At 43.9% G+C, this 22128-nt stretch overlaps 3 protein-coding genes, 1 long non-coding RNA gene and 1 other non-coding gene across 11 annotated transcripts in view; 1 reads left to right on the forward strand and 4 right to left on the reverse strand.

Annotated features, from left to right (window-relative positions):
* The window catches only part of cadm3 (cell adhesion molecule 3), a 70023-nt gene extending 65247 nt beyond the window's left edge, over positions 1–4776 (reverse strand). For 2 of the 6 annotated variants that reach the window (XM_035527727.2, XM_035527723.2), the window contains exons 1-2: positions 4571–4771; positions 1584–1752 (exon numbers count right to left, since the gene is read on the reverse strand). In XM_035527727.2, the coding sequence (XP_035383620.1) occupies positions 1584–1671 (88 nt within the window). In that variant the 5' untranslated portion in view covers positions 1672–1752; positions 4571–4771. Of the gene's footprint in view, positions 1–1583; positions 1753–4570 lie in introns of all 6 variants that reach the window. The other 4 variants (XM_081722835.1, XM_081722833.1, XM_081722834.1 and 1 more) reach the window with 4 other exon arrangements.
* A 581-nt stretch (positions 4777–5357) lies between these two features.
* On the forward strand, positions 5358–8000 carry LOC145659970 (uncharacterized). The gene is made up of 3 exons (XR_014126174.1): positions 5358–5944; positions 6115–6428; positions 7712–8000. It is a non-coding gene; the product is annotated as an uncharacterized LOC145659970 (long non-coding RNA).
* trnar-ucu (transfer RNA arginine (anticodon UCU)) lies at positions 7790–7863 on the reverse strand. The gene has a single exon. It is a non-coding gene; the product is annotated as a tRNA-Arg (tRNA).
* A 2205-nt stretch (positions 8001–10205) lies between the features above and the next one.
* sdhc (succinate dehydrogenase complex, subunit C, integral membrane protein) lies at positions 10206–16003 on the reverse strand. Of its 2 annotated transcripts, none has more exons than XM_027028379.3 (6): positions 15887–16003; positions 15016–15075; positions 13088–13189; positions 11449–11510; positions 10929–11092; positions 10206–10430 (listed from the first exon to the last, which is right to left on the reverse strand). In XM_027028379.3, exons 1-6 carry the CDS (start codon positions 15901–15903, stop codon positions 10326–10328), a joined length of 510 nt encoding a protein of 169 aa, XP_026884180.2. In that variant the 5' UTR covers positions 15904–16003; the 3' UTR covers positions 10206–10325. The 2 variants fall into 2 exon arrangements, with proteins under 2 accessions (XP_026884180.2, XP_026884181.2); XM_027028380.3 differs by lacking the exon at positions 15887–16003 and adding an exon at positions 15827–15847.
* Positions 16004–20690: 4687 nt separating this feature from the next.
* Positions 20691–22128, reverse strand: part of atp1a2a (ATPase Na+/K+ transporting subunit alpha 2a) — a 24962-nt gene continuing 23524 nt past the window's right edge. Inside the window, exons 23-24 of the mRNA XM_035528245.2 lie at positions 21659–21750; positions 20691–21309 (exon numbers count right to left, since the gene is read on the reverse strand). Coding sequence (XP_035384138.1) covers positions 21281–21309; positions 21659–21750 — 121 coding nt within the window. The 3' untranslated portion in view covers positions 20691–21280. The remainder of the gene's footprint in view (positions 21310–21658; positions 21751–22128) is intronic.

Genomic DNA, 22128 nt, shown 5'->3' on the forward strand with positions numbered 1-22128 from the left:
AGGTTTCCACTGTTGGGCCCCTGAATAAAACCCTTAACCTTCAATTACTCAAGCTGTGTTCAGACATGACTGTAAGTCGTTTTGGATAAAAGTGTCAGATAAATGCTGTGAATGTAAACATGGAATAACTGAGGTTTGGGAGAAAGTCCATGCCTTAAACTTCTTCCCTGTTTACACTTCATAACTCCACCTCTTTTCCCTTTTTCTGAGTGGTGAATCTAGCGCCACTCCTCCTCTCGGTCTCCTGCCTGATTCTTGTCATTCTTTCCCTTATCTCAATCACCAGTGGTAGCTTCTCCAAACCACCAAGCTACAACCGAAACACCAGCCCAAAGCTTGCTGGAGTTCTGCAGCTTCCTGAACTCACATAATCAGTGACCTTCCCTGTTGGAGGGCTGGTGAGCACTCGCTGTATCATGTTTCAGCTGAGGTGAAAGGCAAAAGAACCCTTAGATATAGCCCACACATGTCATACATATACATCCCTCCGCCAGGACCTGCTGCTGAAGGGGGTGGGATGTGAAATCTTATGTCACCAGAGTAGAAGGAGTTTTGCTGAAGGGAGAGTCCCTCTACATACTGACACTGATATACTGACTATCAGAGAGTTACAAGGAAACCTGTTACACCCTGATCCAGAGTCAGGCAAACAGAAGACAAACAGGCGACACCTTCACATCCAGTCAATCTCAATCCATCAAAACCCTTTCAGCCTCAACCCTTCACAACTCTTTAACTGTAACCATTTTCATAAAGTCACAAGAACCTGCAATTGCAAAATTTAATCAGAATGGATGATGTTCCAATCCAATTTTGCAATTGTAGGTTTTTGTGAATATCTTAATAACAAATGCTCAAATCAAAACATAATCCTGTGCTTGAGCAGTGTTATTGTTGCATATCTATAGAATATGAGTCAAATTGTTAACCAATGGTTAAAACATATATGATCCACATACAGTTAACAAAGGGTTTAAACGGCCTTAGTCAGAATCTGAGCTGTCATATAAGTCAGAAACTCATTCCAAGAATCCTGTTCATGGAATAATGACTCAGTCTGCTTCATCATGGCATCAGTACGGGCTCGTTCCCCAGAGATCGCATGGATACAGGTAATATCAAATAGCTTGTATTAGTAAATCACACAGCCTTCATTAAGACCTGAGGGATAAAATTGTAAAACAGATTGCCACTAATTTGCATCCTGAAGTAAGAAGGCGATTGGCCAATATGGTTCAGTCAGGCAATGCGTCATCAGCACAGAAACACATACAGAGGTCGAAACATAGACCTGGTCTTAAGAGACCACTGACCATAATGTGTGTGTGCATGTGCTTGTAGGAAAGAGAAAAGGCAACCGCAGCATATCAGAAAGTGTGTGTGTGTGTCTGTGTGTGTGTGTGTGTGTGTGTGTGTGTATGTGTGTCACACATTATCTTTAAAAACAACAAACATGCCTTGCTGCTAAAGGAGACGGGACTCCCCTGCGCACTACGGGATTATTAGCGAGTCTTATGCAATAACTGATAAGAGAGAGAAGCCGCTCGGCGAGGAGAAAGACACAGAGAGTAAAACAGTCTTACCGTACATAGTGTTGCTCTCGGCAGATGATGCAAAGATCAGGAGGGCAATGAGCGTAGACACCAGGATAGACAGGAACGCCATGTTCATTTGCACGCGTGCTCGCGGCCGTCTGTTTTGTAGTCTGTTAAGATGAAACTTTGCAAATCTTGAAGATCACTAAAGCTCTACCTATACAGACAGGAGATGAAAACATACACACACACACACACAATCGTTATAAAAATCAGCCCACACGTTGGTTGGCACATACTTACATGACCTCACACACGCACTCTTCCATTGATCTGATTCTGTCACTCTGCTTCTGTGTGAGGTGACACAGGGATTGCGGTACAGACCACAAAGCTCACACCAGAGTGTACGGCACAGAGGCCTGGAACTCTGATAGGTTCGTTTTGTATTGGTTAATACCAGTTACGTAACCTCAAATTGTATCCAGACTTGAAACTTTCCTGTTAACCCTTTGATGTCTGGTTCTGAGGATCTGTAGAAAGAGGATTTTTGGAACGTTTTAGACATTCTAGAGGCTTTTGGAATGTGTGTCTGGAATTCCAACAAAGACATTCTATATTGTGAATCTGCTCTGATGTCACAAGCACAACTGTGGCGTGTAGTAATAGGCACGCTCAGAACTCAATTCAAAACTGAAATCAAATTTGTTCCATATAACATCATACTTAAGTATTACATTGTGATATACTGTAGTTTATTTCCAGCCCACCCACAACTTACCAAACATTTGTAAATTGTTAGTTGTTAAGTACAAACCTTTTCTAGTTCAATAGTGAGTTTTGATGAGTTCTCACAAAAACCAGTTTAAAATCACAACTTACTTTACAAACACATGTACTGAACTGCCAACTCTTTTAACACTATAGAATTGGATTAGATCATATTTACATGATTATTCAACAAAGCAGTTTGAGAGAAGTGAAGGTTGAAGACCTGAATTCAGCAGCCTTGCTTTATTTAATGGCTTTACAAACTAACCCCCAACAGGACAGCAAAACCTCTAAAATGATCATCACGATTCCTACAGAACATGAGACTGAGGCCTTTTGCTTGTATCTCAAAAGGCCTTAAGTTACATGCACCAGGGTTCATGGTTCATTGTATCTGATTATGTCATGTTCAGTAGTGGGTCTGCGAAGATGTACAGTAACTACTGAGGCAACAGTCCTTACTAGTCAATAACAGAAACAACACTTGGGTTCTTAGTGTTGAATTAGCACTTTCAGTGATTGTCTGTGCCCAGCTGGGAGTCTTGGCATTTCTAACCAGCCCATGAAATCACATTTAATCTTTAAAAATTACAGTGACTTCTAGATTCATCTTTTGTATCCCATGGTGCTTATCGTAGGTTGTGTAGTCCATGCTGATGTTCTGGGCCCACAGCAGGCCAGAGGACCTCTGAGATGGGTCAGACAGGAGTTTGCTAGCTCACAGATGCAGCCCCTTATATTATCCTAACTGCCAAAACTTCTTTCAGACTAATTTGTTTTTATTGCATGTCGCTTGAAAGAAAGAGCTGGAAGTTTTATATTAGCATTTTTAAATAAGTGAATTAATACCATGTCATTTTAAAACTGCCAAATTCCCACCTAAATATGAAACACCCAATTCCCATAACAAATTCATTATATTGACATTTCATAAATAAATTAAATTTGATTTAAATTTCAGTATTTAAATGTTAATAATCCTTTTATCAGTCTTATAATACAGGGGCATAAGTGCTGCTCGGGAGGACACGTTTAGGCGACAGTGTATCAGTACAGAATTAAGGACTATTCCTTATCCCGACTATTCCTTGTCTGTTCTCCTGGTCTGAGATGTTGAGATTACAGATACAGATACAGAGCATCTTTTGTCCTGTTTCCCAGTCAGCGGTTCTGACTGCTCGTTCATTCGGTAACCAAGAGAAACGCCAGAGCTTCGCCAGCCCCAGGCCAAGGCGCGCGGACCGAGCGGCTGAAACTTCTCTCTCCGCGCGTGAACACACTCCTTTCCTTCCTTCAGGCTCCCGCTCGCCTTCTGCGCGCGCAGTAGGAAGTGCACCTGTCGCCACTGAGAATTCGCGGCGCAGCCTCACGCGACAGGGGCTACGTGGACAGACACAGAGGCCTGGACACACTCGCATAACACTGTAGTCAGCGCACACAGGCAGCTGAAGACACACACACACACACACACACACACACACACACACACACAAGCGCACACCGTTGTGACAGACATGTGTTTGTTGACGCTCTCTAGGTGCGAGCGCAAAGGAACGGCGGAGGGACACACTGATCCCTCAGAGCAGAACCGAAGACTCACGTGACGCTTCTGACCGAAGTGGAGGGTGCGTGGTAGTCTCGAGCAGGCTGCCTGCTGTAATACCCCAGAAACGACCCCAAACACACCCGCACCGCTCCTGTCTGTCCTCGTGTTTCCCATCCTACAGCTCTATCTCTCTCGCGCCCATGGCAGGCCACCGGGACACCCCGCGGAAACGCGGAAAACAGAGGCAGGTGTACACAGCGCGAGTTCGCTGAATGCAGAAGGAGCGGAGAGATGCTGGTGTAGCTCTCGCGGGGGGAGGAGAGGCGACGACCAGCCCGATAACAGCAGGCACACGCGCACTGAACCGCCACCCAGCCTCCACCCGCGCTGCATGATCATGGGGCCCGCGTGCCGTTTTTCCGGTTTTTGTTGTTAGTGTTTTATTTGGATTCTTATTGTGTTCGACATGTGAAGACAGGCGCGTTCCAGGACACGAGCGCGTTTCTAAGCACAATCTGCAACCCTGACAGGTGTCTTCTCTCAGTTTTAGTGAAAGGACGCCGGCAATAATCATACACCTCTGTGTGTGTGTGTGAGTGTGTGAGAGAGAGAGAGAGAGAGAGAGAGAGAGAGAGAGAGAGAGAGAGAGAGAGCGAGAGCGAGAGCGAGAGCGAGACCGAGAGCGTATGTTTGTGTTCGGAGAACGATAGTAGCTTACATACAAACCGAGATGTTCCTCTCGTGAAGCCCGATGGCTGTGGTTTTGACTCGTTGCTGCTCGCGCTAAGGTCCACACGAATGGCTCTGTCTTTGCTCTCGCGCTTCCCTCGGCTGGCTTCTTGCTTGTTTTTCTTGCCTTTCCCTCCTCTCCACGGCTACCGTGCACTGCAGCAAAAACAGTCCGACTGAACGACAGCAGAAGGGAGGGAGGGAGGGAGGGGCCTGGCGCGGGGGACGGGGGGGGGGGGGATTTAATACGATTTGGCCCGTACCATCGAATAACAGGGCCAGAGCACATTACCGAGAGAGAGAGAGAGAGAGAGAGAGAGAGAGAGAGAGAGAGAGAGAGAGAGAGAGAGAGAGAGAGAGAGAGAGAGAGGGAGGGAGAGGGAGAGAGAGAGAGGGAGGGAGAGAGAGAGAAGGGAGAGAGGGAAGGAAAGAGGGAGAGAGAGAGGGGGGAGAGAGAGGGAGAGAGAGAAGGGAGAGAGGGGGGAGAGAGAAAGGGAGAGAGAGAAGGGAGAGAGAGGGGGGGAGAGAGAGAGAGAGAAGGGAGAGAGGGGGGAGAGAGAGAGAAAGAGGGAGAGACAGAGAAGGGAGAGAGGGGGGGAGAGAGAAGGGAGAGAGGGAGAGAGAGACTCGTTATTTAAGTATAATGGAAACAACATATTATTATTGTTATTCATATCATTATTGTTATTATTATTGCTGTTGTTGTTGTTGTTACTATTGTAATATCAAACAGTGGGTGGAGCGCCATGTTTATGGGTGCGTGCACGCTGGCGGCGTGAGGTGTGGTCTGTGATATAGTCCCAGTGCGCCGGGCGAGGGGAGGGCACGAGAGGGGCGGAGAGGGCTGTGAACCGCGAGAGGATTAAGGATTAGTTTTGCACGAGGATTATTCGCTGTATGGCGCAGGGGTTAAATATGGACGACTGCACGAGCGGCAGATAGCCAGAGAGAGCCGCGTGTCTCTCAGTGTGCTGCTATAACTTCCGCGAGCAGACGGGCCACCTGATCCAAGATCCGCAGACCTCCAGCTCACCCGCTCACCCGCCGGTACTCTGCCTCTGGGGCCGTTCAGTGCCACATAAGTTACGGGCTCCGGCATCACAGCCCGGAGCCAAATGCGTTTTACGCAACAAACGAGCCATGGAGAGATGAGATAGAGGCGGACGGATTCAGCAGTCATCTTACTTACGACGAGCAATACGTCGAGTGTGGCGTTAGCAACTAAATTCCCTCCGTTATCAGGGTGGAGGGAGTCGTGATTGCATCTACCGAAGTAGAGAGGCTCTCGATTCCGGCGCTCGCCAGGACAGCGGCTCAGCGACGTCGAGACTTCACTTCACTTCACAGTTCAAATACGATCCGCGTGGGTGTGATTGTTGAAACGGCTACATTAAACATGTTTTCCAAACTATTACAAATAATGTTTGTATTGAATATTAGACAAAATAAACAGACTACCAAAACTAACAATATTTTATAAGAAAAATAAATAAAATGTTTATTTATAGTGCTATATTTATTTATTTATTATAGACATACTGACGTCATTCTCCGCAGAGCTGTGGATGTCCACGCGGCGAGCGCTTTCATGCGCGACCTGCGCAGTTCTTTCCTCGATGTGTGTGTGTGTGTGTGTGTGTGTGTGCGTGCGTGCGTGCGTGTGTGTGTGTGTGTGTGTGTGTGTGTGTGTGTGTGTGTGTGAGTGTGAGTGTGTGTGTGTGTGTGTGTGTGTATCCTGGGCGCGAAACAGTCTAGTCTTTGACTGACTCGAGAGCGGAAGAAAGAGAATCAGGCGCTGACGGAATAACGAGAGAGAAGAAGCTCTGTTATCAGTTTAAAGCGTTCAAGTGAGTCTAAGTCACTCATAATTGCATCAGATTGATATCACACTGAGTTCCAGTCCTTCCCTCTGTTCCAGGACTCTCAAATCGAAAGTGTTGCCGAGAGAGAGAGAGAGAGAGAGAGAGAGAGAGAGAGAGAGAGAGAGAGAGAGAGAGAGAGAGAGAGATAGATAGATAGATAGATAGATAGATAGATAGATAGATAGAGAGAGAGAGAGAGAGAGAGAGAGAGAGGCAGACAAGTTAGGCGACATCTCATGGAACAGAAAAATTGTACAAGATTGAATAAACAAAGGGATAATTATTAAACAGGATTTTTTCCTAATACACTTGCACAGTAATATGAGTGAATTATACAAGGTACGTAAACCTTAGTTTTGAGAGAGCAGTAAACACAACTAAACAAAACAAGCATCTGTTTTCCATTTATATGGACAGCCTATAGAGCTCCCGTTTAAATGTTTAGATTCTATAAGTGTATTTAATATAGTGTTATGTGTTTTTTATATTCATATGTTTATATAAAGTGTATGTTGAGCAGTTTTATTACCTGCCAGAATTGGCTAAACTTTTCACTAGCTGTTCCTATGAATTAATTTAAAAAATCTAACGGGTTCCTCTTAATGGCTCTTAAGTATAAATGGTTTCAAATCAAAAGTCTGTGGAAACATAGTTAAGGTCATTTTTGGAGTTTGTCACAGCTGCGTCGGTAGGGTCTGACAGCAATGCTTCTCAAACTCAAATAAGAGACACATCACTGCTTCCTCTGTACAAAAATCAATAGGACACTGATGTGCTCCTTGTTCCTCTGACTGGCATTCATATACCCCCCTTCTCTCTCTCTCTCTCTCTCTCTCTCTCTCTTTCTCTCCCTCTCTCTCTCTCCCTCTCTTTCTCTCTCTCCCTCTCTCTCTCCCTCTCTCTCCCTCTCTCTCTCTTTTTCTCTCTCCCTCTCCCTATCTCTCCCCCCCCCCACCCAGTCGTCTCTGCATACAATTCAGCCCAATTTATGTTATCTTAGTAGAGCTCTTTTGTCGAGGAGCTGAGGTTTATTATTGCTAAATGCACAGAAGTGGGCGAAGCATTAGCCATGTGCGTACTCTGCTGCGGGGACTTTGTGGGGAAGGAATTTGTTAAAAAGGACTAAATGATCCCCTGCTTCGTCAGGTCAGGCCTATTTCAATAACATTGTTGTGTGTTATAAAAGTCAAGAGAAGATAGGCCACTGAAAAAAAGCAGTGGTTTCGTTTGGAATTGAAATATATAAATATGTTTTTTTTTTCTTTTAGTCTATTTTCCGTGTACCATCAAAAACACATTTGATGAAAAAATGCAACCTTCACACCTGTGAAGTATGCGCTCGCAAGCATCTCTGCCGGGACTCGAACCCGGAGCCTCTGGATTAGAAGTCCAGCGCGCTATTCCATTGCGCCACAGAGACTGAGCCACCTGATTCGTCCTAACGCGAGCTGATATTGTGAGTCCGTAGCATCCCCTGCATCCCCGCAGCATCAGGACCAGTGAGCGGCTCCGCCTGTAGTTCCACCAGGTGGCACTAGAGGGCGCGTGATCAACAGCTTACAGTAAGATGGCGGACTACATTCGTGCTGTGGCAAAAGAATTGCAGTGCTAAAGATTTACTGAACTATTTTATAGATTGTTATGTTTAATTAACATAACAATGTTATGTTAATTAATTGTCACTACAGCAAGTTTACATTTGTTCGTCGCTGGTTATTATTATGATGAGGCTGTGTTATGCTCTGCAGGAATAAGGAGCTTTGCTGCCTGCACCAGGCGCGCGGGGTGTTCACCTCCGCTTCATCGGAACGAAGCTTTGACGCGGTCGTTACTCCCAGATTATACGTGCAACAAAACAAGACGTTGTTTATGAAGCAGGCAGAAGCATGGCAAGCGTCGGTGGAGAACGCGGACACGGTGTAAGCGTGTCCGGTATCAGCTCTACAGCTGGACGCAGTCAGAACGTACCAAGACTGCGGAGACTTTAGCTCAGGGCCGGCGCTCCTTACGGCCGAGCATCAGGAACACCAAAGCAGACTTCCACGTGAGTGTTGTGGGTGATGGTACGCGTGACATTACCGCACACCGGCCTCGTTAACACAAGTCGGTCGGGACTTCGGGACCCTCCACCGTGTTAACACTCGTGCTGTTTACGTCAGCAGTTCGGCCGTAAAGGTCGAGGCGCTGCTGATAGGTCTGGAGGTTTAGGCCCAGGCGGCCACTGTAGGACACGGACCTTTTACTGGAGGACATACTAGTGTAAACACATACTAATATAAACATAATACTAGTATAAACCCTAACCCTAACCCACTGTAGGACACGGACCTTTTACTGGAGGACATACTAGTGTAAACACATACTAATATAAACATAATACTAGTATAAACCCTAACCCTAACCCACTGTAGGACACGGACCTTTTACTGGAGGACGTGACAGCCCCGTCCCTGCACGTTCCATGGTAAAGGTTTGGTCATTGGTCAGTACAGTTAAAGACCACAATTAATGTCAACTAGTACATTAGTATAAACATATAATACTAGTATAAACATAATACTAGTGTAAATGAAGACTAGTGTAAATATATACTAGTATAAATATATAAAACTAGTCTAAACATATACTAGTGTAAATACATACTAGTATAAACATATACTAGTATAAACAATACTAGTGTAAACATACTAGTGTAAATATATACTAGTATAAACATATACTAGTATAAACTAGTGTAAACATACTAATATAAACAATACTAGTGTAAACATACTAGTGTAAATACATACGAGTATAAACATACTAGTATATATACTCGTATAAATATATATTACTATAAACATATACTAGTATAAACAATACTAGTATATATACACTAGTGTAAATACATACTAGTATAAATATATAATACTAGTATAAACATACTAGTGTAAATACATACTAGTATAAACAAATACTAGTATAAACATAATACTAGTGTAATTATATACTAGTATAAACATATACTAGTATAAACTAGTGTAAACATACTAATATAAACAATACTAGTGTAAATACATACGAGTATAAACAATACTAGTATATATACTCGTATAAATATATATTACTATAAACAAATACTAGTATAAACAATACTAGTATATATACACTAGTGTAAATACATACTAGTATATATAATACTAGTATAAACATACTAGTGTAAATACATACTAGTATAAACAAATACTAGTATAAACATACTAGTGTAATTATATACTAGTATAAACATATAATACTAGTATAAACATACTAGTGTAAATACATACTAGTATAAACATAATACTAGTATAAAAATATATTAGTGTAAACATACTAGTGTAAACAATACTAGTGTAAACATAATACTAGTGTAAATATATACTAGTATAAACATACCAGTGTAAACATATACTAGTATAAACATATATTAGTGTAAATATATACTAGTATAAACATAATACTAGTGTAAACATATAATACTAGTGTAAATATACACTAGTATAAACACACTAGTGTATATACTAGTATAAACATATACTAGTGTAAATATATATTTGTGTAAACATACTAGTATAAACATATAATACTAGTGGAAACATATACTAGTGTAAACATATAATACTAGTGTAAACATATACTAGTGTAAACATATAATACTAATGTAAACATATAATACTAGTGTAAATATAAAATCCATTACAGTGAATAATACAAAGTACAACAACACTACAAAGAAGACAACAGTTCCTGTTTGTATATATTTGGACTTCTTTTATTAATGAGTTATGGCTACAGGGGTCGTTTGAGGCACAAACGCACAGAAACACACAAACACTGTTCTGGTGTTGGTCTCCAGCGCAGGGTTCAGAGTGCAGTCAGGCCCAAGGAGGTGAGGATGGACAGAGCAAGAACGATGTAGCCAGAGCGATAGATCTGGGGAATCTTAAAGCCCTTTCCTGCATCCCACATCTGGGGAAGGAGAGAGGGAGTGAGGGAGAAAGAGAGAGGGAGGGAGGGAGGGAGGGAGAGAGGGTCTACATTAATAAATGTATTAGATTCAGGTAGAAATACTGGCCTCTCACATTTTAAGAGTTTCATTTTCAGAACAGTCAATGTGACTGGCAGGCGACCAGACATCAGCGCTGACGCATCACATGTCTGTGTGTCGGTCCCACACCTCCGTTAGGTTGAGCAGGTCCATTACTGCCTGCTACCAGGGGACAGACCTCACCTCAGAAACGCTAATGGATCAGATCATACAATGGAGGCCCAGAACAGTCCTTTAGAGTTATTAAACAAGACCACAGGGAACAGGGGACGAGACTTCAGTCTTCTCTGAAAAATCTGACCTCAGTCCTCACTGAAAGATCTATTTGAAGGTTTTGACAGTTTTATTCAAATATCCCCAACGCAAATATGGTAGAGAGAGAGAGAGAGAGAGAGCGTGTGTGTGTGTAGTGCATTTACCAGATGGCGGATTCCATTGTAGGCATGGTAGGTCAATGGGAAGGACAGGGCGAATTTGGAGGCGGTAATGAGGGCGGGGCCAAACTCGAGGGTGTGTACCAGGTCCAAGTAGTGGGGAAAACTGCCCGGCAACAAGAGTGCTGCCAGCGCAAACGCTGAAACACCTGAGACACACAGCCAAGGCAGGAAAGGTCAAAAGTCTTCCACACTATTCTAACGCAGTTAGCAATGAAACAGCTCATGCTGCTAGTTAGCATGTCAGGCTAACTGCTAACGGTTGTGTTTTGTCAGTATTAAAGCTGTTTAATACTGACAACACAGACTTCCTAGTTTTGTAATTAAGAAGCCAGTAGGATCCACTAAAATCCAGAAAATTCCAGTAGGATCCATTCCAGACTAACACCATGACGCAAGAGCAAAGCCAGGAAGTGGGTGTAGTTACACTTTGGACAAGTAGTGTCTCCTGTAGATGTTGAGGGGTGTGTGTGTGTGTGTGTGTGTGCGTGTGTGTGTGTATTACCTCCACTGAGAACTATTCCTGTTCCTCTGTGAGTGATTGACATTATCATGGGGACTGACCACCTGCAAGGCACAGTTACCATAGTAACTCTAGTTTCTGGCATGTAGTCACCATAACAACAAAAAAAACTTCATGCACATGCACACACGCACACACACACACACAAACAAACAAAAAAAAGACTGTAATTGCTTTACATGTCATGATGAGATGAAAACTAAATGTCGTGATTGCGCACATTTTTTTGTGTTTACGTTATGATGTACAGTAATGAAGAGCAGAGGTGCTGTCAGACGTCACCAAAACACTGAACTAGTCTTGGTTCCTTCTGTAGGACGAAACGCCCGCACACACTGTAGCTGGTTCATACACATACTGCTGTTGATCTGTTCCAAACACTGCACACAAACCCTGCAGCCATCAGATGTGAGGCACCACAATGCTCAAATCCTACTCAAATCTACACAGCAGGTGACCACAGGGTGAACACATAAGGCCTGCCTGACCTCACACACACACGCACACCACACTGCAGAGTGCTTAGGAATATAATATTCCCTTCTGCATGCACAAATATGTTTGCATAAGCAAAGAAACAAAGTTTTGGCACTGCACCCAATCAGAGAGGGAGGGGGCAGGGCATAACGTGAGGGGGCGGGGCAGAGCACACCTCCTGGAGTGGCATCTACGGCCGAGCTCTTCACTCCAGTCCAAGCGTCTGACCACTCCAGCCTCTCCCAGATGCCCCCACTTAACTCCTGGAGAAGTCCCGTTAAATCCAGACCTGCTGGGTATGGGACATCACCACACTGCAGCAGTCTGACTCTTTGCCTCCTGCTCTGGTTCTCCAGGGACAGATCCTGTTACAGACCCCAGTGATTCCATCTGGCCATCTGTGCGACTGCAGCACAACAGAGCTGCTGCCTGAGTGTTGGCCAGGCAAGACTAGAAGATAACAGACCAGCATCTCCACAGTCTCCGTGCGGGGAAGCTGTGTGTGCGTTTCTCTCTCTTGCCTGTTCAGGAACTGGGCTGTTCCACTGAACATGCTACCTGTGCCCCTTATATGTCCGTCTGTCTAGAGAAAAGTTCATTACAATATTTAATCTGACATTTTAATAAACTCTTTACTACTTTTTTTTTAATGATGTGTCCTGACTCTTTTCTGCTGGTCCTGCTAGTGCAGTGTGGCTGGTCCCAGATCAGTCTGGAGGCGAGTGATCAAACCCAACTGCGATCTCTGCAGTGTAGCATGGCTGGTCCCAGATCAGTCTGGAGTGATCAAACGGAGCCGTGACCTCTGTGCGGTGCAGTGAGACGGTGTCAGGCTGGGAGGCTCCAGGGCCAAACTTCACCCAACCCCCACCCCCCTCCCCCCGACACCTGCCCCATGTGTGTTAAACCCCCACCCACCCACCCACCTGGCCCGTGTGTGGGTCTTGATAAGGTCACTAATGCAGCACTCGTCTGGTTGCTCTGAAGCTGTACTGCTGTTGTAATCTAAGCTCCAGTGCGGCTGGGACCAGACTACACGTCTGAATTACTCCCACAGTGCAGCAGTTATAGACATGCTGTTCTGCCATGTCTGAGAGGGCAGAACACACGCACACGCACACAGACACGCACGGACACACCTTACCTATAGATGGTTACATGAGGAGAGAGAGGTCTGTTGAGTTGAGCATTTTTGGACCAGAATTTGTTCATCTCGTCTTTTGCTGTAGTTCCCATGGGAACAGCACTGCACAGATACAACAGAGCAGAGTCTCTGGGTTTAGAAAGTACTCAACTTTCTTTCAACAAACTTGCAAATACAAAAACATGGGTTCAAGTGGGTGAGATGTAATAGCACACCAATGTCTATATTAGTGTTTATTACCCCCCCAAAAGAACGATGTGGTCATCACATTCCCAAACACGGGCAGTAACATGGGCCTTATTCATTCCGTACAGACGTCTTTATGAAGCGCACCTCATGCACAGGTGAACAGGAAACGGGAACCTTTAAACGGTATCACAAAGTTGGAATCATTTATCTCTCTAAAATGCTTTTTTTTAATGCTGAAGCATTAACATTCTAACTAATGCCTGAATCTTTCTGTCGTTCATGGCGGTTACTACGTCAGGTTACATCACCATGCCACAGACTATTGCCACGTTTGGGTCGTCTGGCAACACTACACGTTTGGCATGGTCCAATCATTACTAATGTCCTTGTGCACTGTTGTTTTTATGTTGCACCATGGTCCTGGAGGAACATTGTCTCGTTTTTGTGTACTTGTATATAGCTGAAATGACAATAAAACCTCTTGAACTTGAACTTGTGCAAGTCTGTAGATCAGCAGGAAGGACGATCAAAAAGTGCCAATCATGTTACCAAAGTCCAGTGTGTGATGCTGGCGGTTTTGTGTTCGGAAAGAAAATGAAAACAAACGTGTGGATACGGAAGATCCATTCTTCGTTCCTGACGATCATGACTGACTTAGATGATGGAAATTTGTCAGGTACAACAACATCGTGTGTAGTGTGTGTGACAGACATGGTCACTCAGGAAGGTTAAGCAGGTGCTCTGGTGGTAAGGGTGCATGTTTATCTCCTGTAGGAACTGGGAGACTGGGCACAGGCTGCTTCAGCCTGTCAGAGTCTGACCTCTGTCATGGAGCACATCCTGAAAACCAGCCCCAGACCAGTATCCCTACACCAAACTCTACGGTCACACTCTGTGTTCCAGTAAGTGGCATTCTCCTCGCTTTCACAGAGCCCAGATCGGTCGGCCCGACTTCCCGAGAGTGAAGCATGACTCATCACTCCAGAGAACAGAGCTCTGCTCCAGAGTCCAGTGGCCATATGCATCACGCCACTACACCAGACACTTCATGCTGGGATCACAGGCTTGTGTGCAGCTGCTCCACCATGGAAACATGTTTCATGAAGCTCTTGACATACAGTTCTGGTGATGATTTTGCATATAGATGTGATTTGGGACTCTGTAGTGTGATGCCACAGAGAACAAGTGATTTTGACACGCTACACACACTCTGAGAGTTAGTGCTTTGTAGGAAGGTTTTAGCAAAAATATCAGGGCAGAAATTTCACAAACCCGTAGCAAAGGTTTAAAGTCACGGAAATCTTGTACGAGCCGCTACAATAGGAGCCACTCTGTGTGCTTAGCTGTGTGCTTGATTTTATAAATGATTTTATAAATCAGCTCGATGATTAGGAGGCATTTGGTCAAAGAATGCAAACATGCATGTATACAGACACAGTAATAAGTAACCAAGCGGCCTTTTTGTGAAACTGTCCATTTAGTGGTCTAGCTTTAGTCTTCGAAAACACTTAATTTTTTTTTTTTACCTGTACTGTGACATGTCCAAATAACCATGTTTATACTCCTGTAATCTCTTAATTTTATTTGATCTATTTCTGTAATCTAATCTTAATTTCATTTTTTGGTTTTGTCATTCTTCTGTAACAATGATGGCGGAGTTAAACTAATTACGTTACATTGGTTCAGTGTAGAGGACCTACTAGAATACACATCCACTCACACACACGCACAGTACTCACTGTCTGTAGCCCACACCAAACTGCATCCGTGCTGAACACAGACCCTGTCGGGTTGCTGTCCTAGTGAACAGACAAAAAACACATCTATTATGGTCGCTATTAACTGCACAGGTCATAAATGCCCTACGCCTTTTCCACTGGGTTATTCTGAGCTTTGATTTAACATGCCTTCCAAAAAACCTGCTACACGTAATACCCAGCAGGGCAGAGAACAGATGAGGACAGATCTGTGCAGTATCCCGCTAGAACACAAACACTGTGCAATGTTGTATCTTTCAGGGTGAGCGGAACGGTCACCTGGACAACATTTACCTGACGCTCTTATCCAGAGCGACTCACATGTTTATTGGTGTGACAGTAAATGTGACCCCATGACCCTGGTGCTGTTAACACGTTACAGCTCAGCGACCGGCGCATAAACATGTATGACACCCTCTGTGTTCCAGACCCAGACTTAACCTGTACCCCTCATGTAAGGAAGGACTTTCACTGGTCAGTCCTCGCTGCTATCGCGAGTTCTCAAGGCAAAGCGTCGCTTATGAAGCTTTAACCAGCTAGGTGTGAGAAGGCGTTAACCCTAACCCTAACTAACCCCGAATAACAATAACCCTGACCCTGACCCTGACCCCGGTGTGTCCTCAGCAGGACCAGCTCCGTGTCATTTTCTCTGTTGTTAGCATGGCTAGCTCATCATAAACACTTAGTCCTCACCGTCTAGATCGCTACTTCACCAGCTAAACCTACGCAAGCAAACATACGCATTAAGCGGCTTTTAAGCGTCTTAAAGCCGCAAGAAGCATATGGTACTAACGTTTTAAACTGTCGAAACGGAATAAAGAAGAAGTTCGATCAGTTATCACTGTACACTGACCTTAGAACCAACGCCATGTTTTCCAATGTAAGGAAGTGACGTTAGCGGATGTAATAGGTGCGCGTTCGAGTGACGCAGATTTCACACGTCTCTCCACAGCTCAGCAGCGCTGACCTACAAATCATCCTCCTCGGGAAAAAAAATGACAGAAAGTTCTTCCACTGCGTCGTAGGCAGTGTTTGACATGTGAAAAAAATATTACAAATAATTGTATCATATATAATAAAATATACTCCTTGGGTAATATAGTTTATATAGGGTCACAATGCTCCTTGGATAGTGCAGTTTACATAGGGTCACAATGCCCCCTGGGTAATGTAGATTATACAGGGTCGCAATGCTGCCTGGATAATGTAGTTTATATTGGGTCACAATGACCCCTGGGTAATGTAGTTTATGAAGGGTCATTATGACTCACCCAGAACCTGCTGGAGAGGGTAGAAAAGAGTACCAGGTGCTCATGAGAAGTTTTGGTACATGTGAAAAAGTCACGGTATGCCACAGAGTACAATGTAGAAGTGCAGTACTGCACACCGGTGAATACAATCCCCTTCCAGCACTGAGCATCAATCAGTTTATTTGTTAAAAATTTGAATAAAACACTTTTTACACTACCACGAGTTATTATAATTCATTTTTGTGAATATTTATCTCATATTTACCTAGCTTATACAGGCTAAATCAGGAGGACTCAACCCGGTACTGGTGATCTATCACACAGTGGGGTTTAGTTCCAAGCCTCCTCTGACACACATGATCCAGGTAATCAAGTCCTTCCAAAGCTTGTTAATGTTAGTGGTAGGTGCACTAGCTGAGGACGGGAAATCAACCCTGCGGTGGATCTCCAGGGCTGGACTTGGGCCCAGCTGGGCCACACAGCTCAACAGTTACGTCAGAATAAAGATTTGCTTATTTACGTTTTACAGCATAGAACAGCTCTAGTCCTGAAAGTCCATAACATTAAGAACTCATAAGCCAGTACTGCAGGATTTTCATGAATTTTTTTTGTGCATGTGTGTTTGTGTGTGTGCATGTGAGTGGAGGCTTAGAGATAGGCGTTATGAAGTGTTATGAGTGTTATGAGTGTTATGAAGTACTGAAGTGGTTTCCCATGAAAAGTTTCTTTAACTCTAATGACTGACTGTGAGTGGCCCTGCAGGCGTAGGTCAGGAGCATCTGACAGAACCACACTGCCACTGGGCAGAGGTGTCTCAGTGGTTCAGGTACTGGACTAGTAATCAGAAGGTTGTACATGGTGAGGTGGATGTGTGTAGTGTGTGTATGGTGTAGGGAGTGTGTGGTGTGTGTATGGTGTAGGGTCTGTATGGTGTAGGGCGTGGTGTGTGTATGGTGTCTCAGTGGTTCAGGTACTGGACTAGTAATCAGAAGGTTGTGCATGGTGAGGTGGATGTGTGTAGTGTGTGTATGGTGTAGTGTGTGTATGGTGTAGGGTGTGTCAAGTGTGGTGTGTGTATGGTGTAGGGTCTGTATGGTGTAGGGTGTGGTGTGTGTATGGTGTCTCATTGGTTCAGGTACTGGACTAGTAATCAGAAGGTTTTGCATGGTGAGGTGGATGTGTGTAGTGTGTGTATGGTGTAGGGTCTGTATGGTGTAGGGTGTGGTGTGTGTATGGTGTCTCATTGGTTCAGGTACTGGACTAGTAATCAGAAGGTTTTGCATGGTGAGGTGGATGTGTGTAGTGTGTGTATGGTGTAGGGTGTGTGTCAAGTGTGGTGTGTGTATGGTGTAGGGTCTGTATGGTGTAGGGTGTGGTGTGTGTGTGGTGTCTCAGTGGTTCAGGTACTGGACTAGTAATCAGAAAGTTGTGCATGGTGAGGTGGATGGTTGTAGTGTGTGTATGGTGTAGGGTGTGTGTGGTGTGTGTATGGTGTAGGGTCTGTATGGTGTAGGGTGTGGTGTGTGTATGGTGTCTCATTGGTTCAGGTACTGGACTAGTAATCAGAAGGTTTTGCATGGTGAGGTGGATGGTTGTAGTGTGTGTATGGTGTAGGGTGTGTGTCAAGTGTGGTGTGTGTATGGTGTAGGGTCTGTATGGTGTAGGGTGTGGTGTGTGTGGTGTCTCAGTGGTTCAGGTACTGGACTAGTAATCAGAAAGTTGTGCATGGTGAGGTGGATGGTTGTAGTGTGTGTATGGTGTAGGGAGTGTATGGTGTGGTGTGTGTATGGTGTAGGGAGTGTATGGTGTGGTGTGTGTATGGTGTAGGGAGTGTATGGTGTGGTGTGTGTATGGTGTAGGGAGTGTATGGTGTGGTGTGTGTGGTGTCTCAGTGGTTCAGGTACTGGACTAGTAATCAGAAGGATGTGTGTAGGGTGTGTGTGTGTGTGTGTGTGTGTGTGTGTGTGGTGTGGTGTGGTGTGTGTACGGTGTCTCAGTGTTTCAGGCACTGGACTAGTAATCAGAAGGTTGTGCATGGTGAGGTGGATGTGTGTAGGGTGTGTATGGTGTGGTGTGTGTGGTGTCTCAGTGGTTGAGGTACTGGACTAGTATTAAGAAGGTTGGCAGTTCAAGTTCCACTACTTTCGGGTTTCCACTGTTGGATCCCTGAACAAAACCCTTAACCTTCAATTACTCAAGATGTGTTCAGTCAGAATCTTACGTCACTTTGGATAAAAGCATCAGCTAAATGTCAGATGTCTGTCTGATGATGACACTGCTGACAGAGGATGTCCTGTTGGATTATGGGAAACTGGAGGAAAATATTATACACCTTCATTTTAATACAGTTCCACTTTTGATAATAATAATTTTCATATTACATGAACAGCAGGCTGTTAGCTGGAACTGACATGCGTGACAGACGCCGGAGTGATCCAGCACACCGAGGGAGCGTCTCAATTGCTTTCCTGTTTTTACATTATCATGTGGTAAATATTTTTACTGGTGCCTTTTAGCCAGACTGTAAAGAAATGCAGTGTGTTTATAGCCATGTTTTCACCTACAGTAACAATCATGGAGCGACATGTGAAGCATAACATATGTAAGCAAATATTAAATATGACACCTAAACATGTCTTTAAGCTGATTCTTTAATTTGCATGGAATTATTGTGGTAGAGAGGGAGAGAGAGAGAGACAGAGAGAGATGTGGAGATGGAGATCAGTGGCCCTATCAGGGCAGGTCCAGCAGAGCTGTACTATGTTCTAATGCCCATTCTGGTTCTACATGGTTCTAAAGCCCCTCCCTGCCTGTACTGGGTATCTCTAAAGTAATGTGGGACTTTTGGCTGAGGGGTCCTGATTGACAGCTCTCTTTAAATGACTGACCCCAGTATCAGGTTGTGAGTTTACTGGTAGGTGTCACCCATGACTACCTGCGGCCAGGTGTGTCCAGGTGTGTTCAGGTGCTTTTGTAACCAGCTACATCTGTATTTGTTGCTTTTTCATAATAAATAAATGTAGCTATCTATGTTGAGGTTAGTATAAATAACATTGTTGTTTTCTAAATATAGACAGTCTTGACTCCTGTTTGTAAATAAGTGGATCATTTCCCAGCTGACACAAATACCTACCGTGATGAATACCTACCGTGATGAATACCTACTGTATTCATCATGTACTAGTGTTAGCAAGGCTAGCAAATGTTGGCTAATGTCAACTAAAATGGGTGAAGTACACACACTTTACTTACACACTTTTTACTTACCCTGTTTACTTACACACACACACACACACACACACACACACACACACACACACAGAGGCCCCTGAACACACGCCTTCGGTTGCTTTACATGTGCATAGCGTTAGAAAAGCAGCAGTCTTAACATCCAGGCACCATGTGACCCCAACCTTAGTTGTGGTAAAGCACTACAGATTACGGAGTAAGCAGATGCTCCTTTCCAATCTGCCCTTTTAAAAATGACAGATTTTGTCCTTATTTGGATATTTTGGGATCTTTTGGCTAATTGAACACCAGGGTCCCACTGTACATTGAATTATTGCAGCCAAAGAAAACACACTTTTTTGACATTTTGCATCACCTAAAGTTCAACTTCTTGAGTTGTTGTCCACCATCTACCTCACACGTCACATCTCTTTGACAGACTCCGAAGGCAAACCCACATGTTTTTAAGCCACATATATATATTAGAGCTTTCTAAGTGATGTTAATCACAAGTTAGAAACTCGTATTTATGTGTTTGACACTTTCATATTAGCTGTTGCTTAACCACAGGCATGAGGGCACCCTGAAACATCAGCACTCTGCTGCTATCAGTCAACAAACCTGAGTGACAAAAGAGAGGTGAAGTGACACCATCACATCCCAGTTTACCAGAACTCTCAGTGCCCACGGACCCCCTACACCTTTACCTAAGATGGGAAGTAGTTAATAATATGCCTGACTGTACAGAGAGGTTTTCAGCGTAGTGTAAATAGGGAGACATTTACAGGAAGGATATTCCATAGTGTGGGAGCTTTATAGGAAAAGGCTCTGCCCCCTGTGGTAGATTTTCTTGTTCTTGGTACTAGTAAAGAACCTAGCAGTGGAAACTAGCACTGTGTTTACGTATAATGTCATATAATGGCAGCATATATAAAGAAAAAAGCAAAGGGTCTAGAACAGATCCTCAACACAACAACAACACAACACAACATACTCAACACAACACACAGTCAACACAACACAGGAGTTAACACAAAACAACAACACAACATCAGCTGGACACAGAGACAGATTTAGAGCAGGGTGCACAAGACTGAGAGGTTGACATTAAAAACATTACATTAACACACCAAAGTAAGGGGGGATCAACAGACAGTGACACCGCAAACAGACCAAAGATGGTTTTTTAAATGTTTCTTTTTATTATTCTCACACTTGTATCACAGTGTTCCTGACAGAGCAGCAAAAGAACATTCTGGCCGACATACCGACCTCAATTTAACCTTTCACTGAATTATACTGTCCTTAACTTTAGCACACTGAGTTAGGAGTACTGTCAAACGTTTCAGACAAAAATACAGACGTGATACATATCTAAACTAATAATATGTATCATGGTATTAGATATCCACCGAGGCAGACTACATCTCTTTGAGGAGAAAAGCATGTTCAGGCCCTCTGAGATATCTCCTGACACTGCTGACATGAGAGGAAGCAGGCGTGTCAGAACTGAGAAACAGAGTCACGTTTACCTCAGTCCTGGGACCTCCCCCATGAACCCCTAACGCTGGTGCATACAGTAATAAACACACACACACACACACACATAGAAATGCACACATGCTGTGTAAACATACAGCATTTACACATGGTGGTGAGATCTAGGGTTCCATACTGATCAGATTTCCCTTAAACATGTGTTTATATGTCTCACTCATCCCCACAAACATCCACACACACACACACATTTGTTGGTAAATATTTGTTGATTAATAGTAGGTCTCTTTTTCCACCCAACCTGTAAATAAAACAGGAGAAATGACTAAATAACTTATTTTTTGTAACAGAACATCAGCCTGCAGGGGAAGTAAAGGTTGTTCAGGAATATGTCTGGCGTAATAACAGATCCAAGAGTAAGTGTTAATAGCAGTGTTGAGTTAACCTGTAGTGTTAGTGTTGAGTAATCACTGCTGAGTTAAATGATTAAATGGCAGTGTTAGTAATGAGTAAACACTGTTTAGTTAAACAGCAGTGTTAGTAATGAGTAAACACTTTAGTTAAACAGCAGTGTTAGTGTTGAATGAACACTGTTTCGTTAAACGGTAGTGTTAGTGTTGAACACTGGCCTACAGCCATGACTCACTCACCTCCAGGATACCTGCGCAGAATAAGCTTCCGAACCTCATCATAGACGAAGATGAGCAAACTGTACGGCAAAGCACAAAACCACCAGAACAGCCTAGAGAGAGAGAGAAAGAGAGAGAGAGAGAGGACATAAGGAGGAGAGTTAGAGGACATAAGGAGTTAGAGGACATAAGGAGGAGAGTTAGAGGACATAAGGAGTTAGAGGACATAAGGAGGAGAGTTAGAGGACATAAGGAGGAGAGTTAGAGGACATAAGGAGTTAGAGGACATAAGGAGGAGAGTTAGAGGACATAAGGAGGAGAGTTAGAGGACATAAGGAGTTAGAGGACATAAGGAGGAGAGTTAGAGGACATAAGGAGTTAGAGGACATAAGGAGGAGAGTTAGAGGACATAAGGAGGAGAGTTAGAGGACATAAGGAGTTAGAGGACATAAAGAGGAGAGTTAGAGGACATAAGGAGTTAGAGGACATAA

Source organism: Electrophorus electricus, chromosome 11, assembly GCF_041902795.1.
Source record: "Electrophorus electricus isolate QZ-2024a chromosome 11, ASM4190279v1, whole genome shotgun sequence".
Classification (NCBI taxonomy): Eukaryota; Metazoa; Chordata; class Actinopteri; order Gymnotiformes; family Gymnotidae; genus Electrophorus; species Electrophorus electricus.